This window comes from Aspergillus costaricaensis (assembly GCF_003184835.1).
Source record: "Aspergillus costaricaensis CBS 115574 unplaced genomic scaffold BO79scaffold_17, whole genome shotgun sequence".
Taxonomy (NCBI): Eukaryota; Fungi; Ascomycota; class Eurotiomycetes; order Eurotiales; family Aspergillaceae; genus Aspergillus; species Aspergillus costaricensis.
The window spans coordinates 305,479-318,948 of NW_020291817.1; the positions used below are offsets into that span (position 1 = coordinate 305,479).

Sequence of the window (13,470 nt, forward strand, 5' to 3'; positions counted from 1 at the left end):
TCAGTTACTTGCTTAGTAGTACTAGTAGTTAGTAAGTATCTAGTATTTCTTCCCAGTAAATAATAATAATACTCTACGGTCCCCACGGAAGACCGATGGGGACCCAGGATGACTGACTATCTATCTAGTCCACTCCTTCTAGTGTAAGGATGGCCGTTAATTAGCCCGGTCAGTTGGCGGGGCAGCTGCAGTTGTCACAGTGATTTCCAGTTTTTCCCCCTTCTGCCTAGTAAGGATTTGTTTGGATTTTGATTTTTTGGTTTGGGAGGGTCGCGCCATGATGCCATTGCCCGGGGACACTACTTTTCTACCTACAGTTTCGATTTTTCCTCACCCGCTTCTCGATGGGGGGGCAAAGGAAGAGGTGGGTGTGGATGACCACTGATAATGGCACAATCAATGAGGGAGGGGGGAAACGGCAGAATTAGACCCAAGGTTAATACTAAAACCTACGAGGAGCGAGTTGCAAAAGCATGAATGATCAAGCCATATCAGACCGGAATGATTGCTTGGAAAAGCCGAGGCGCAGGCGTTGGTCCGGCTCCAATGAGAGGCCGTTCGCATTGCAAGCGCCGCAGTCCGGAGAGGAAAAGAAAGAGAGGAATTATTGGCATCACATTCGCCGATCCTTTTCAAGCTAACGAGCGCCTGGGAAAGGAAAGGAAAAATGCGGTGAAGTGGTGTGGCTTTGAGGGCACCAATCATGCGAGGTGAGAAGAGAGACGATGAGAGACCTTGCGATGCAAGATAAGCCTGGACATGCGCCTTTCACAAGCTCTTACGGTTCGGAGGACTGGTGAGGGTACTACATATTCTTCCTGGAACATCTACTGCTGCTGCTTACAATGCAGGTTTTGTTTGATGCAGGATGTAGTTGGGAACAGGATTTTCTCTGCTGCAGTTAGTTATCTTCTCCTGTTCTTCTTTTCTGCGACTGATTTTCCCTATGATGTTCAGCGGAACGTTGGAACCAAAAGAAAAACAAAAGAAAGAAGAAATCCCTGATGGAGCGAGTGACTGACTGACTGGCCCGGCACAGTGGAGAACTCTCTTAGTACTAGAAAACTAAACTAGGCTGAATTAGTGGCACCACCGGCACCTCCACCCGCAGCTCGCCGAAAAGAAAAAAAAAAAGACCTTTACTTTTTCGCAGGGCAACTCGGCACCGGCGGGAAAGCGTCCCGAATCAGAAGACAGAGAAGAAAAAAGTCCATCATATCAAGAACATCAACAAAATACCCAATACTAGCAGTATTTACTTCGCTCGTTTCTGGTTAAGCCACCTTTTACCAATTCACCAATTATTGAAGGAGGAACTATACCAAAGTACCTCGAATCTGATCTAAACCTGATAGTTACCTGGGGAATAGATGGAGAGATAGATAGATCCGATCGCATCGAATCCCGCTGCACAGCATATGTACAGTGGCGACCGCTATTGCCTTCCAAATCGGAAACATAGAATCGCTTTTCCAAACCCTAGTCACATGAGACGCTAAACCTTATATGAATAGAACGTAAAGTATCGGTTGTGTACATACCAGTAATAATACCGAGCTTTTGTGATTATGCCCCCCAACGATTCCTGTACTTTGTGTCCTTTCAAAAGGCTCTTCCAATCTCTGGTTTTCGAAACAGTTTAACAATTGTCATTATCACGAATAAAAATCTATCATTCAGAAATATCGCAACCTCAATAGTCATGATTTGTGTTTAGAACGAACACTTAATCATCCACTGGACCTGGCAGATTCAAAAGCCGCCAGTATGGCCCGGGGTTGATTCGAGGATATCCAATTCAGGCTGGTATTACCATGAAAGCCCCGACGCACATCGGTCTCGGTTACCCAGAGGTACGCCTGATGCTCACGTGGATTCAGATTTATTCTCAGGTTCGATTCCTCGTTGGCACCATCAATCATGACCAAGAAACAAAACACTTTCCAGACACCCCATTCCCGGCCATCGCTGCCCCCCGAGTCACTTGCAGTCCATCCAATCTCACTGACCATAGCCACCACTGTAGACGCAACTAGGCCGACCTCTTCGTACAATTCACGAACGGCGCATTGAACTATCGTTTCATCTTCGTCGGCGGTGCCACCGGGGACCTCCCACAGGTTAGGAAAGTCGTCATCGGCGGCGCGTTGTACAAGTAAGACTCGGTTCTCGTAGATCAATATGGCTGCGCTGAGAATGCCGCATATTTGAGGCTGCTGGTGTAGGTATTTGTGAACGGGAACTTCGAAGGCTTCGATTGATGGTTGGATGCGGTAGGGACAACGGGGGGTTAGGTCGGTCATGTTGGGATTGTTGATGGTTTGTTGGAGCACATCGAATAATCTAAGCGGACCGCTGATCACATGACTCTACAGTATTTCTGCAAAATGGTGGCAGATTGTTTGGCCTCCTTGGTTTCACAACACCTCCCTCGCTCTCGGCTCAGTGTAGCCTACTCGGGGTTGAGATTTTGTTAACGCTTAAGTTCAGACACTTCAGTTAGGACGAAAAGATAGAGGCTTTCTTTTATTATTAGCGCTGTAACAACATAGTAGGAGTAGCGTGTCATGTGACCGGGGTTCAAAAAGAGCATTGTTTAGATTTGTCTGAACCTGGTCTGCAAAACATACGATACAATACAACTTTTCCCATATAGGATAGCGTATCTTGGCATTTAGGGTTCGAAAACAACTCGTTGTATATATAATATGGAATCCGATTCCGGGCGGTTCTGTAGGTCAATAAGTACTACCAGTCCAGTCCAGCCCCCATCTGTTTTGCACTTACATGTTCGCCTCCGCAATTCCCGGTGTTATGCTTTAGTCGCTGCATAACAAGAAGACATCATCATCATCATCAACATCATCATACTTTTCCGGGTCGGAGGGTTGCCGGTTGCTGTGTTGGCAAAAGCGAAACCCGCAGTTCCTTCAGGTCAGGTGTATGTTCTTCTCGTCCAGTAGAAGATAAGTATGTTGTAGTGCCCTGCAAGTTCAAGTTTCATTGCACCTACGAATAAGAAATCATATCGATAATTTCCTAAACCGCCATTCGGTGGAAAGGGTAACGAACTGATCTGAACAACAGCATAACTAAACTAATAATGAATACAATGAGTCATAAAACCACTGAGAGCAACTTTCTCCTTTTTCCTATTTCATCCTCTCGCTTCCTCCCTCCCCTATTGACCTCTCTCTCTCTCTCCCCATCCACTATCTATCCATAGTACTCCGTATATCCATCTACTCCATCAAATAGACTCGTATTTCTCAGTCCCTCCCCCTTATCCAATAAACCCCCGTCCCCCTGGGCCTCGACTAAAACCAGCCAGACAAATTCCAATTCCATTATAAATCGCAGTGGAGCCCAAGTATCCCCTTCCCCCCAATTCCAGCCATGGAACCAGAAACCAGATCACGGCAATTACCAACTGAGTCATGACTGACTGGGCAACACAAAAACAAAACATCTGTCGTCGTCATTTCTCACATTCTGACGTAGTTGGGTAACTTTTTTTTTCTTCCTGCATAGGAACAAAGTATAGAAGGTATTAATAAATAAACAGTTCAACAGCGAGTAAGAAAAAAAAATGTAGTAGTCTAGTTCGTAAACTCTATTTAGTTTTTATCTCTAGTACTTACAATGCTTCCCCCTCAGTTAGATTCATGATTGGTCGGGGATTTCTCGGAGTCCGCTTGCCCTCGTTCACATATCTGCGAGGAGATGGAGGAGCTCGAGCCTCGGGCAGCGAATCGAAGATGGCTTAGCGGCGCGGGATCGTCACATGGATCTTCTTTTACAGTAGTACTTACTGGCACTGTGCCGTGTAAACATCGTACACAACAGTGCGTACGGGGGCATATTTGGGGGAAATCTCATAGTCAAGATAATTGGATCTCAAGACAAAGGGCAGTTGCTGATTTGATCGTTTGGACATGTTACATTCAAATTTTAGCATAGTGTGGTGGTGCTTGGCTACAGTTTATAATAGCGCCCCCTCGACAGGCAGACAAAAAGGTCTGAAGCTATTATCTACATATAAATAGTTTTATCTCTGGATTTTGAGGTGTTTAGATAAAGGTATCCAATCAAAATTTGGGGATAGCAAGTGTTCAAAATCGTGAGCAGGGATTTATTCAAGACAGATTTCTCTACGGATTTTGAGTTGCAGAAGTCAATGATTTCAAATATCTTTAAGTATTGGTATTCCTCCATGTCCCAACCCATTACTTTTGGTGTGTGTAAAACCCATCCTTTGATAACGATTGATGTGAGTCCTGTTCGTGAGGTCGTTTGCGAGGGTCTCTATATGCAAGTCTGCAAGCGTAACAGAGAGCACACACCCAACATATGCTGTTGGCACTCACAGTGTCCAGGCACCTAGCCCCAGCTTTCGTACGAAATTCATTGAAATTACGGATTCTTGTCTGGATTATAAAAGTCTGCCAGCATAGGTAAATTCATGAGCCACGGATTGTCAGCCACAGAGATTCATAGCCCCAGTGGAACATCGACTGACATATTTGGCTTATTGGCATAGTGCTTGTAGCGGCTCTAGGGAGCCCCAAGACACCCGATCATGAACGGGTTGCAATAAAAGGAATGAATTTGAAGCACCGAAAGAATCAAACTATGCGGATCATGTAGACCTCAATCTTCTCATCCGGCCGCACTTTCTCCCACATCTGTGTGCACCAGACAGTGACATCACCCCACGCGCCCTCATACCGCAATATTGCCTAGGATCATCAGGTCCCAGGGGAAGTTCATCTCCTCAGCATCAATGACGTGCTTTCCCGGCGTGAAAATGTTGGTCGTTCTGAAGTAATCTAGGTCGGGCAACTTGAAATCGAATTCATATAGGGTCAGGTTGGCTTGAATATTCTGGTCACCCTTGGTGCCATCAGGCTGGTTGTTGGACGTGAAGCGGATGTCCCATTTGATCTTGTCATTCTCAAGACTTGCGAGTTGGGCCGAGTTCTAGATCACATCAATAATTGTATTGAAGATGAGGATGGGGATGGCATAGAAACCACGAGGAACTATTGGGGAACGATGCTTACCTGGCCGATCTTAACATCGTAGTCTGCGTGGAAGTGATGGACATAACCATTGACGACTTCGTAATATTCCAGGGTGCCCTTGCAGCTCCATTTCCACGTATATTTTGTCTGGAGGGAATCATCATCTTGAATTTCGAGTATCAGCGGCTGGTCATCGAAGTTGATCTTGAGCCCCTCAAATATGAGTTGAAGGTTCCCATAATTATGCCACTCGACGTTCGTGACAAGATCATCCGCAAAGCGAAATTCGAACAAAGCGCCTGTTTTCTCATCGACCGGGCCAGTCCCTTTCTTTTCGACGATACCGTCTTCGTCCCGTAGATGGGCATCACTCTTTCTTTTCTTGATCTCGGGCAGGAGAAACCTCTCAATGAGGAGTGTACGGGAGATAATGATACTTGCCCCGTATTCTTCGGGGACCGGCAGGTAATCGTAGCCTGGTCGAACTCTGAATTTGGGCTGCCCTTTGCCTGCGCGACCGTTCTTGGTCTGTATGAACACACAAAGAACACCCTTTTCCACACCCCCATGACAAGTTATGCAGAAAGATTCAGGGGTTAGCAGGCCCGATGCATCCGGATGTTGGTCGTTCGATACCTCCGCCAGGCAAATGGCGAGCATAAACTCTGAAGTGATGTTCTTGAAGTAATCGCCAATCTTGCTGACAGTAGCTGTCATGGCTGTGTCGATTGCACCGTCGAGAGGCTTTACCTTCTTCAATTCCCATGTAGAACTTCCACTGTGGAACTTGAACGTTACATAATATGAAGCAGTCTCGTTGTCGTTGAAGAAGTAATTTTCCTCGCCCTCCGGCTTCACTTCACAGTTAGCACTAAGCACAGATGATTTAGAGTATAGTGATATCCGTTACCCTTGTATCGTCACCATTGCCAGTCAGTCCAGCCAGAGGGACACGGCATCTAATTTGATAATGCCCAGCAGGGACATTGTAGGGCGTATCGGGGTGCTCCCGGAAGGTAATGGTACCTGATGCATCAAACGTGAGTTCCGCCTTTGCTCCGTCGTCGTCCACAAACTGCAGCTGTGGATTTCCCAAGTCAAAGACATAGTCAGTGTAATAAACATCAGGTCCCCGATACTCTTCCACGGTAAATTTGATACTTTTGGATTCGACCCTGTCGTTCCAAGCGGTCGTCAAATGTTGGTTGAGATCCCTCGCCCTGTAGGAGACAAGCACATCCCAGTCATCAGTTGTGCCATCATTCTTCATGGCATTATGTAGCTGGAACTTATCTGCAGGATCAGGCATGATGGAGGAGAAGTAGGACCGAGACGTGTGCTATCCAAGGCTCTGTTCGAAACGGTGGTAAAGCCAAACACAAAGACCAATGATCAACGAAGAATATTTTCTCAAACAACCGAGCCGCTCTACTCGGTGCTTGTTGAAGGGATTGAATGTCACTGGAATGCCATGTTACTATATATTTTTCTTACTAGTGGACACATGGAGTGCTCCGTGGACCATCCCTGCATGGCTACCATTGACTTCTGCAACTACGGATTTGACCGATGACATTGCGTTGACCCGCTAGCATCCTAGGGACAGACGGTGAATAGACTGGAGGAAGTATCACATGTAGTAGCTAGTATGCATCGCTCACAACAATCGACATAATAACCCCCAACACGACCTCCAACAGCTTACTCTTACGTCATATAAAGGCTCCTGTAAGGTTAAACTGGTGTAACGTACGGTGATGATTCCCTAAACAGGTCACCTAATCACTAATTATCATCAAATCTACCTTTTTCTACCTGAGAGTTCGTCAGCACTAGCCCGGAGCGCATATACAACGATCATCCAAAGGAGATGCCAAACCTAAAGTCTTCACGAAGTCAAGAAGTCGGTGGGGTGGGATTGCAGGAGAGAGGTGCGGAAACGAGGCCCGATGACTGATGCCTAGCTATGATGAAGAAGCAAAACCAAGCTCCAATGTTGGCTTCAGTGAAAGTACCATGAAGCTCTCGTATGACAGCGGCCATATTGCTTTTCCAGTCACGTAGCACTGCATCTGGGGAACTCTTTCCCCGGTTGAATGTGTGATGGTTACTGCATATACTGCTCATTTCGTGTGATAGATCTTCCTCTTACGCCTGGCATACGCATGGAGGCATGCGGTGCTATCACCGGTGTGTTGTGGTGTGGTGGCCAGACCCCCCATCCTATAGCAATTTCTCGCGCTAGAGGAGATTGGAGACCCGCATTGCTACCATGCAATGGACACACCGTATCCCTTTTCCTTTCCAACTGATCTTTTCATAACATGCGGAGTTTTCAAGCTCCATGAACCCGGCACTCAGCTCCTCTTCCGCCAGCCATTATGCAGTTATGGAAACTCTGCAGGGCGCCAATGCACGCTACATAGATTTGCTTTTCCCACTTCACCACCTCAGTTACCCCGCAAGCTATTTTGGAGAGGGTGACTGGACATCCGTGACCGGAGATGCTCGGGAAGAGGGGGTGGATTCGTGGTAGCTATCGACTGTGTACCTAGTCACTCCATATCTCAGGTATGGTCAGGTAGTTACGCAGTGAGGTATGAGTAGTGTATCCGGGTTCTTTGGGAGGCCTTTATAATCTTGACGTACGCAGTATACCGCATCGCTTGAAGAACTTTCCCCATATGGTAGTATATAAGTCGTCACTTCAGTTGCCTCGCTGAACATCCATAAGTATCATTCACACACCAGAGAACAAATCGAGTCGACCATGTCCTTCGCCCAAGTGTACGACCCAGAAACCGTCTGGTTCCCTCTAGATGAGCCCAAACTACGTTTGTCCGTGTCGACGGAAGAATACAAGCCTACTGCCGGCCTGAAGGTCCCTTTCGACATGTACGCAGAGCGATTTGACCTGTCTAGGCTGCTGGAAGGAGGCATCGGGCCTGAAACCTATTCTCCGCAAGTGGGTCTTTACGTATCGCAACTGAATCTTGTGGGCGCACTGCCTTTGGGAGTGGCCATCTCCGGTGTTAATGGGAGCGACAGCAGGATGGATGGTTATGACGGAGGCAGCCTATCGGTCTTTTGCGACGAGCTCTTGCCAGAGGTTGCTAAGCATATTACATTTCAGGGTCAGTACACTTGCAACCCCTGGAAAACGGCCATGGAACTGATGGGGATGGATGGGAATGTTTAGCTCGGGGAGGCGATGGGTTCTCGCCACCGAATCAAGTGGGCGTCCCCGGACGAAATGCGGGTAACGGGGGCAAGGGCGGACAAGTCACCGTCCTCTTCAACACGTTGTTCTCGCCGGCGGCCGAAACCGCCTTGGATATCTATTTCAACACGAGGGACCCAAACAAGAAGTGGCCCGGCGATTTCAAGGACGATGCAGTCAGGTTTGTGGCCCTGCTGGATAACCCTGCGGTGATTGTCTCGGGATTCCTCGTCACTCTGCCCGACTTGATGAAAACTGTTGAGGGTTTCTTGGAGTCGGACCTGAGTGAGGTCCGCTACCAAACGTCCCATCTCGGGAATCTCTTGGGGCAAGATTCCTATGCCATACAGGGAGACGTAGTCCAGAGAACGGATGTGGAAGGGGGGGATCGAGGGCTTGGGTCAACTGGGGAAGGGGTGACAGGCAAGGATGGCCAGACGGGCCAATATGGAGAGCGGCAGGCGGTCTTTCTCCAAGCTCGTGAACTTGTTCTCCAGGGTGAGGTGTGTTTTGCACATCCTATGCAATGTCAGATGCTGCTTGACAAGGCAAATTTCCTCACTTTCACCGGAACATTAGAGGATAAGGCCTCGGCGGTCATTCTTCTGGATCGCTTGACGCGCCGCCTCGAAGTCTTTGCACATGAGCCGCCTGCTCCTTACCCCCCTCTCTGGGCCGCCTATCGAAGCAACGCTTCCCGGCTCTACACCATTGAAAGTGGCTCCTCAGCCGCCGAGCCATATGCGATCCAACGTCTTCGGGCAATCCGGCGATCGGCGGAGGTGATGAAGCAGCAGATCCTCTCCGGCAAGGACTTTATTGGGAAGGGTAGAGACGAAGTGCCCCGGGGCTCCTTCACCTTCTACCAGAACACCACCCAGTCTCTCCTGAATACATTGAGGGACTTCGAGGAAACTTATTTCGATTACCTCAAGGCGTCCACGGATGCTGCCGCCAAGTTGGCCAATGTACAGATGAGATCAGAAGTGCTGGCGTACACTACAAACCAGAATGATCAGCTAATAGACGAGGGCAAACTGGACCTAGGTCAAACTACCCGGACAATCGGATATGCTGTCGACTCGATTGCCAGAGCAAAGAAGGAGCTGCTGGATTCAATGCTTCATCTGGATGACTTTGTGCAGAAACAATTCGGGGTCACTTTTCAGGATTTTGTTTCCGCGTTTACCTGCGTGTTGTTCACCAACGGCAGCAAACCGATGATAGGGCTCCAGACACTCGGCCTGTTCGACATGGGCACTGAGAAGGTGCTAACTGATGATGGTGTGGCCATAAACAAGTCCTACCTCCTCCAAAAGCTACACGACATCGAAGGCGGTATCAAAGACCTCACGGAAGGGTACATCGTCCTCCGTGACGGCCACATCGATCTAGACGACCCGGGGGCTGAGAAGATCCTTGTCGCGGAGCAGATGTGGGACTCTCTCGTCAGCGAATTTCGGAACGCGATGGATGCCGAGGATTACAAGGAGGTGAAGAAGAATTTCCAGACATTCTACGGTTTGTGAAGGTGCTTCCACCGACTACATGGATTCTGACTTTCTGTCGCAGACACCGTTCAAGAGCGGAACTCGGCGGTCCTGCACTACAATGCAATCCTGACTCTTCTCGTCCAATTCTACGAAAAGCGGGAGCAGCTCCGACTGGACCGGTTGGACGTTATTCGTGACGAATACAACTCTCTCGATGCCGGGCATCCCGCCATGACAAGCTTCCTGAAGAAAACCTACGACCACAGCATATACACAGCCCAGGTATGGTTGTACAAGCAGCAACAGGCTCTCGCATTTCTGTCTTTAAGCCAGGACAACATCATCGGAGATACATTGAGTGGTTTGCCATCCTCCGCCCTGGACCATGGCCTACTACAGCAGATACAAGGAACACTCCAAATTCGGCGTCAGGAATATCTAGAGGCGGTAGGACAACCACCACAGGAGATGCGCAACGTTAGAGTCTACCTTGACGAAGACACGATTGAATTCATTCAGTTCACACTTCCCACCGAGGATCTGTCCCTGAGGAACGTCGAGGTGAAGACGGATAATCCGATCTTCCATGACATGTATGATGTGCGCCTCTCAGCCGTGCGATTTTACCTGGAGCTGAAAAAGGACGACTCTCCGGCAGAAACGAAAGCAACATTCTCACAGCCACTCATCCTACAAGCCAAAATATCTCACACGGGGACAGAAACCTTGCTGGACAGTTTCGAAGTCCCTGTGAAGTTTACGCACAACCCACTCAAGGTGCTCTTCAAGTACATTATGCCCGAAAAGGATGGCGACTCCGGCACGATTTTAACAGACGGCACGATCTCATCAGAGAATGATGACATCTATGCCAGAGTAGGGCCGTTCACGAAATGGAGTGTCGATGTCTTGCGGGTAGACAACCCCAATCTGGACTGCACAAAGGTAGAGAAGGCATATTTGGAATTTGACTTTCAGTATCGGGCCTCCCACCTGCTTGTGAAGGGTCATTCCGCCTAGATAGTCACGCAGTACAGCGACTCTCAACAGTCCACTCATTAATCTAGTCTGTGACCGCGTAAATTTGATAGCCCGTTGCTTACCGCAAACCGAAGATCTTAACCATTCTCTTCTTCTCCATCGATGGACCGCGATCGTCCATTTGCATAAGGTGTGTAACCGGTCTTGTCTGGTGACCATCCTCTTCCAGCCCGGAATGATCCAGGACATCCCCGAGGCTCAATGAGGGGGGTGTAGTATTATGCATGCACAAAGCACACTTTATTATGGACGCATGCATGCCAAAGTACCATTTATGTGATTTATGCACATAAGTCACAATGGAACATGGCGGCGCTGAAGGTGTGGATGGCTCACCTCCCTCCTGCAGCAGTAGGTGGTGAGGCAGCGGCGCCACTGCTGCTCTTGAGATGAACATTAAATCCCTCAGCTGAAATGCAATGTCCGACGTGATGACCTGTACGCCCATGGGCTTACGTAGCTTACCAATCGATCTTGGTTGTCATAGACGAACATATAACTGCCTCCCCGCAACCCCCAAGCTCAAGTCATGAAGCAGAGTTGATCGTGGGTCTCTATCATTACTGAGCCACCAAGATCTCGAACCCTCACAACCACATCTTCAATCGGCTCTTTAGTCCTACTAAGATCCTGCCTTGTTATATAATCACCTTGGTCATCACGCCCTTTCAAAACTACCCCTCATCAAATATGGCTTCTCCAAGAGATGTCACGCCAGAACAGATGGGTATGGTTCCACAACTACCCTTTGCCCTTTAGAAACTAGAAGTGCTCTAGGAAGCTCATCATATCTTTGCAGAAATGGCAGCGAGAATGCTCGATGATGCGTACACGTCGCCCAAGGAAGAGTTTCTTATAGGCCTCCTCGCTGCCATGGAGGCCGGAAATCCCACCGAATATTGTGCTGGTCGCGGCTACGACGTGACTCAACCTACAATCTGGGAAGCCTTCGTGATGATGGGAACCGCGGGACCACACTTCGACTTGAGGCTTGCAGGCGGGGTATACCGTTTCGCCGATAATGAATTTGGCCTTTTCGAGCTGTTTGTGAATTCGGCCAAGTCTACCATACACGGTATGTCTGCATAATCCTCCTCCCCCCATTCCCCCCCTTATGACCTTTGCCCTTGTCGTCTTCTTCCTTTATTAAATCACCGCGAACTCTTTCCTAGATGGTAAGAACAAAGACCCATGGCTAATGCTCCTTTATTATTATGCACTTAGTGGACGGCGTGCTCATGGACCCTGTTTCAGTGAAGGAAGGAGTCGTCAGCTTCGTAGCCAATGACATGCTGTTCATCATCCAATTCCAGTGTGGACAGCCCGCTGGTGTCGAGCAGTCTCAGCCTGGCTTCGAGGGAGAGATCTGGCCGGGAAGCCAGGAGGCACAGAAGACCAGTATCAGCGGGAGGAAGTACTACAGCTGGGGCGATTCCAACGACACCACCACCGACTTTAGCAGGGATGTTGTACCAGCCGGTGGACCCGGGGTCTCCAGGGAAAAGATGGAAGCAGCGGCGGCCGTTCGTGTGGATGCTTCCTTCGAGTCTATCGTGGTATGTATGGATCTGCTGAACGGCTGCTATGACCTGCAAGGAGGCGCCGCCGGCTCTCCGTTTGGGCCTGTGATGAATTCCTTTATCGTCCTGACTGGTACTATCTTGTGTGCGGGAGCCGGGGCTTATGTGTCAAAGGGAAACTGGCCTGCAGCCATTGGAGCAGGCATTAGTGGCATGGGAGTCTCAATTGCCGGGGTGATAGTCGCGTGTCTTTATAAACGGTTCGCTTTCAAGCAGGCGTATGAAATGAAATATTTCATCCGTCAGATTGGCAACAAGAAGGAAGGAGATTCCGAGGGTCTGCTTTCGTGGGATACGATAGTGGAGAGAATTGAAAGTGAGGTGAAGCGTCTCACGCCGGATGACCTGAAACAGGATTCAAAGACCAACGCTAAAATCATCCAAAACCGCATCGAAAAGGCGTATAATGACGAGGCCAGGGCGCAAGTTAGCCAAAAGGCATTCGATAAATACAAGGGATACCGAAGAATAGCGGGAAATGACTATCGGGAAAAGCTCGAGGCGGGAGTGGAAGCCAAATTCGGAGACGATATCGACCCCGAAATTGTGGGAAGACGCGTCCTCGTGGAAGTCGACAAGGCAAAGGCCCGGTTGGAGGCGAAAGACTTGGAATCCCAAATCGAAGACCTGCTGATTGAAAGAGACGTCATAAGACAGGAATGGAATCAGAAACTGGAAGATATCCCCACAACCCTTCCGGAAGAGGAGCGAGAAAAAGAAAAGGAGCGAATTGATAAAATATATGAAAAGGAAGTAGAGCGCGTGGAAAATGAAAAAAAGGAGAAAGACAAGGAGAAGACTGAAGCTGAGGAAAAAGGCAAGCTTACGGATTTCGAAAAGCTCAGAAAAGAATTCAAAGAGGAGATTCGGGATAACAGAACACGTGCGAAAAATGTACTAGACAAGAATCATCTGCCACCTGTGTGAAATGGTCAGAGGGAGGGGGGCAGATCAGCCAAGATGTACTTGGAAGCACAATATAGAGCATTCACTTTGAGGGTTTGCTTCCTCAATTGCAAATCTATATCGAGTTGGTTCGTTCGCAACAAAGGTCGCTGGTACTTGGGCGATCTTTGATACACTGGCCATTTTATATCCAGGATTCTGCTTGT

The 13,470-nt window shown here is 48.6% G+C and overlaps 4 protein-coding genes across 4 annotated transcripts; 2 read left to right on the forward strand and 2 right to left on the reverse strand.

Moving 5' to 3' along the window:
* Window positions 1–1,654: 1,654 nt before the first annotated feature.
* Window positions 1,655–2,452, reverse strand: BO79DRAFT_245636 (NUDIX hydrolase). The gene has a single exon (XM_025685481.1). The coding sequence runs from the start codon at window positions 2,301–2,303 to the stop codon at window positions 1,731–1,733; it is 573 nt and encodes a 190-aa protein (XP_025539121.1). The 5' UTR covers window positions 2,304–2,452; the 3' UTR covers window positions 1,655–1,730.
* Window positions 2,453–4,722: 2,270 nt separating this feature from the next.
* On the reverse strand, window positions 4,723–6,333 carry BO79DRAFT_149135 (uncharacterized protein; the record flags this gene model as incomplete). Its single annotated transcript, XM_025678572.1, has 3 exons — window positions 4,723–4,980; window positions 5,079–5,870; window positions 5,935–6,333. The coding sequence occupies 3 exons, from the start codon at window positions 6,331–6,333 to the stop codon at window positions 4,723–4,725; spliced, it is 1,449 nt and encodes a 482-aa protein (XP_025539122.1).
* A 1,461-nt stretch (window positions 6,334–7,794) lies between these two features.
* On the forward strand, window positions 7,795–10,757 carry BO79DRAFT_195509 (uncharacterized protein; the record flags this gene model as incomplete). The annotated part of the gene is made up of 3 exons (XM_025681138.1): window positions 7,795–8,158; window positions 8,224–9,765; window positions 9,817–10,757. 3 exons carry the CDS (start codon window positions 7,795–7,797, stop codon window positions 10,755–10,757), a joined length of 2,847 nt encoding a protein of 948 aa, XP_025539123.1.
* An 822-nt stretch (window positions 10,758–11,579) lies between these two features.
* On the forward strand, window positions 11,580–13,285 carry BO79DRAFT_287780 (uncharacterized protein; the record flags this gene model as incomplete). The annotated part of the gene is made up of 2 exons (XM_025688626.1): window positions 11,580–11,853; window positions 12,003–13,285. 2 exons carry the CDS (start codon window positions 11,580–11,582, stop codon window positions 13,283–13,285), a joined length of 1,557 nt encoding a protein of 518 aa, XP_025539124.1.
* Between the last annotated feature and the right edge of the window lie 185 nt (window positions 13,286–13,470).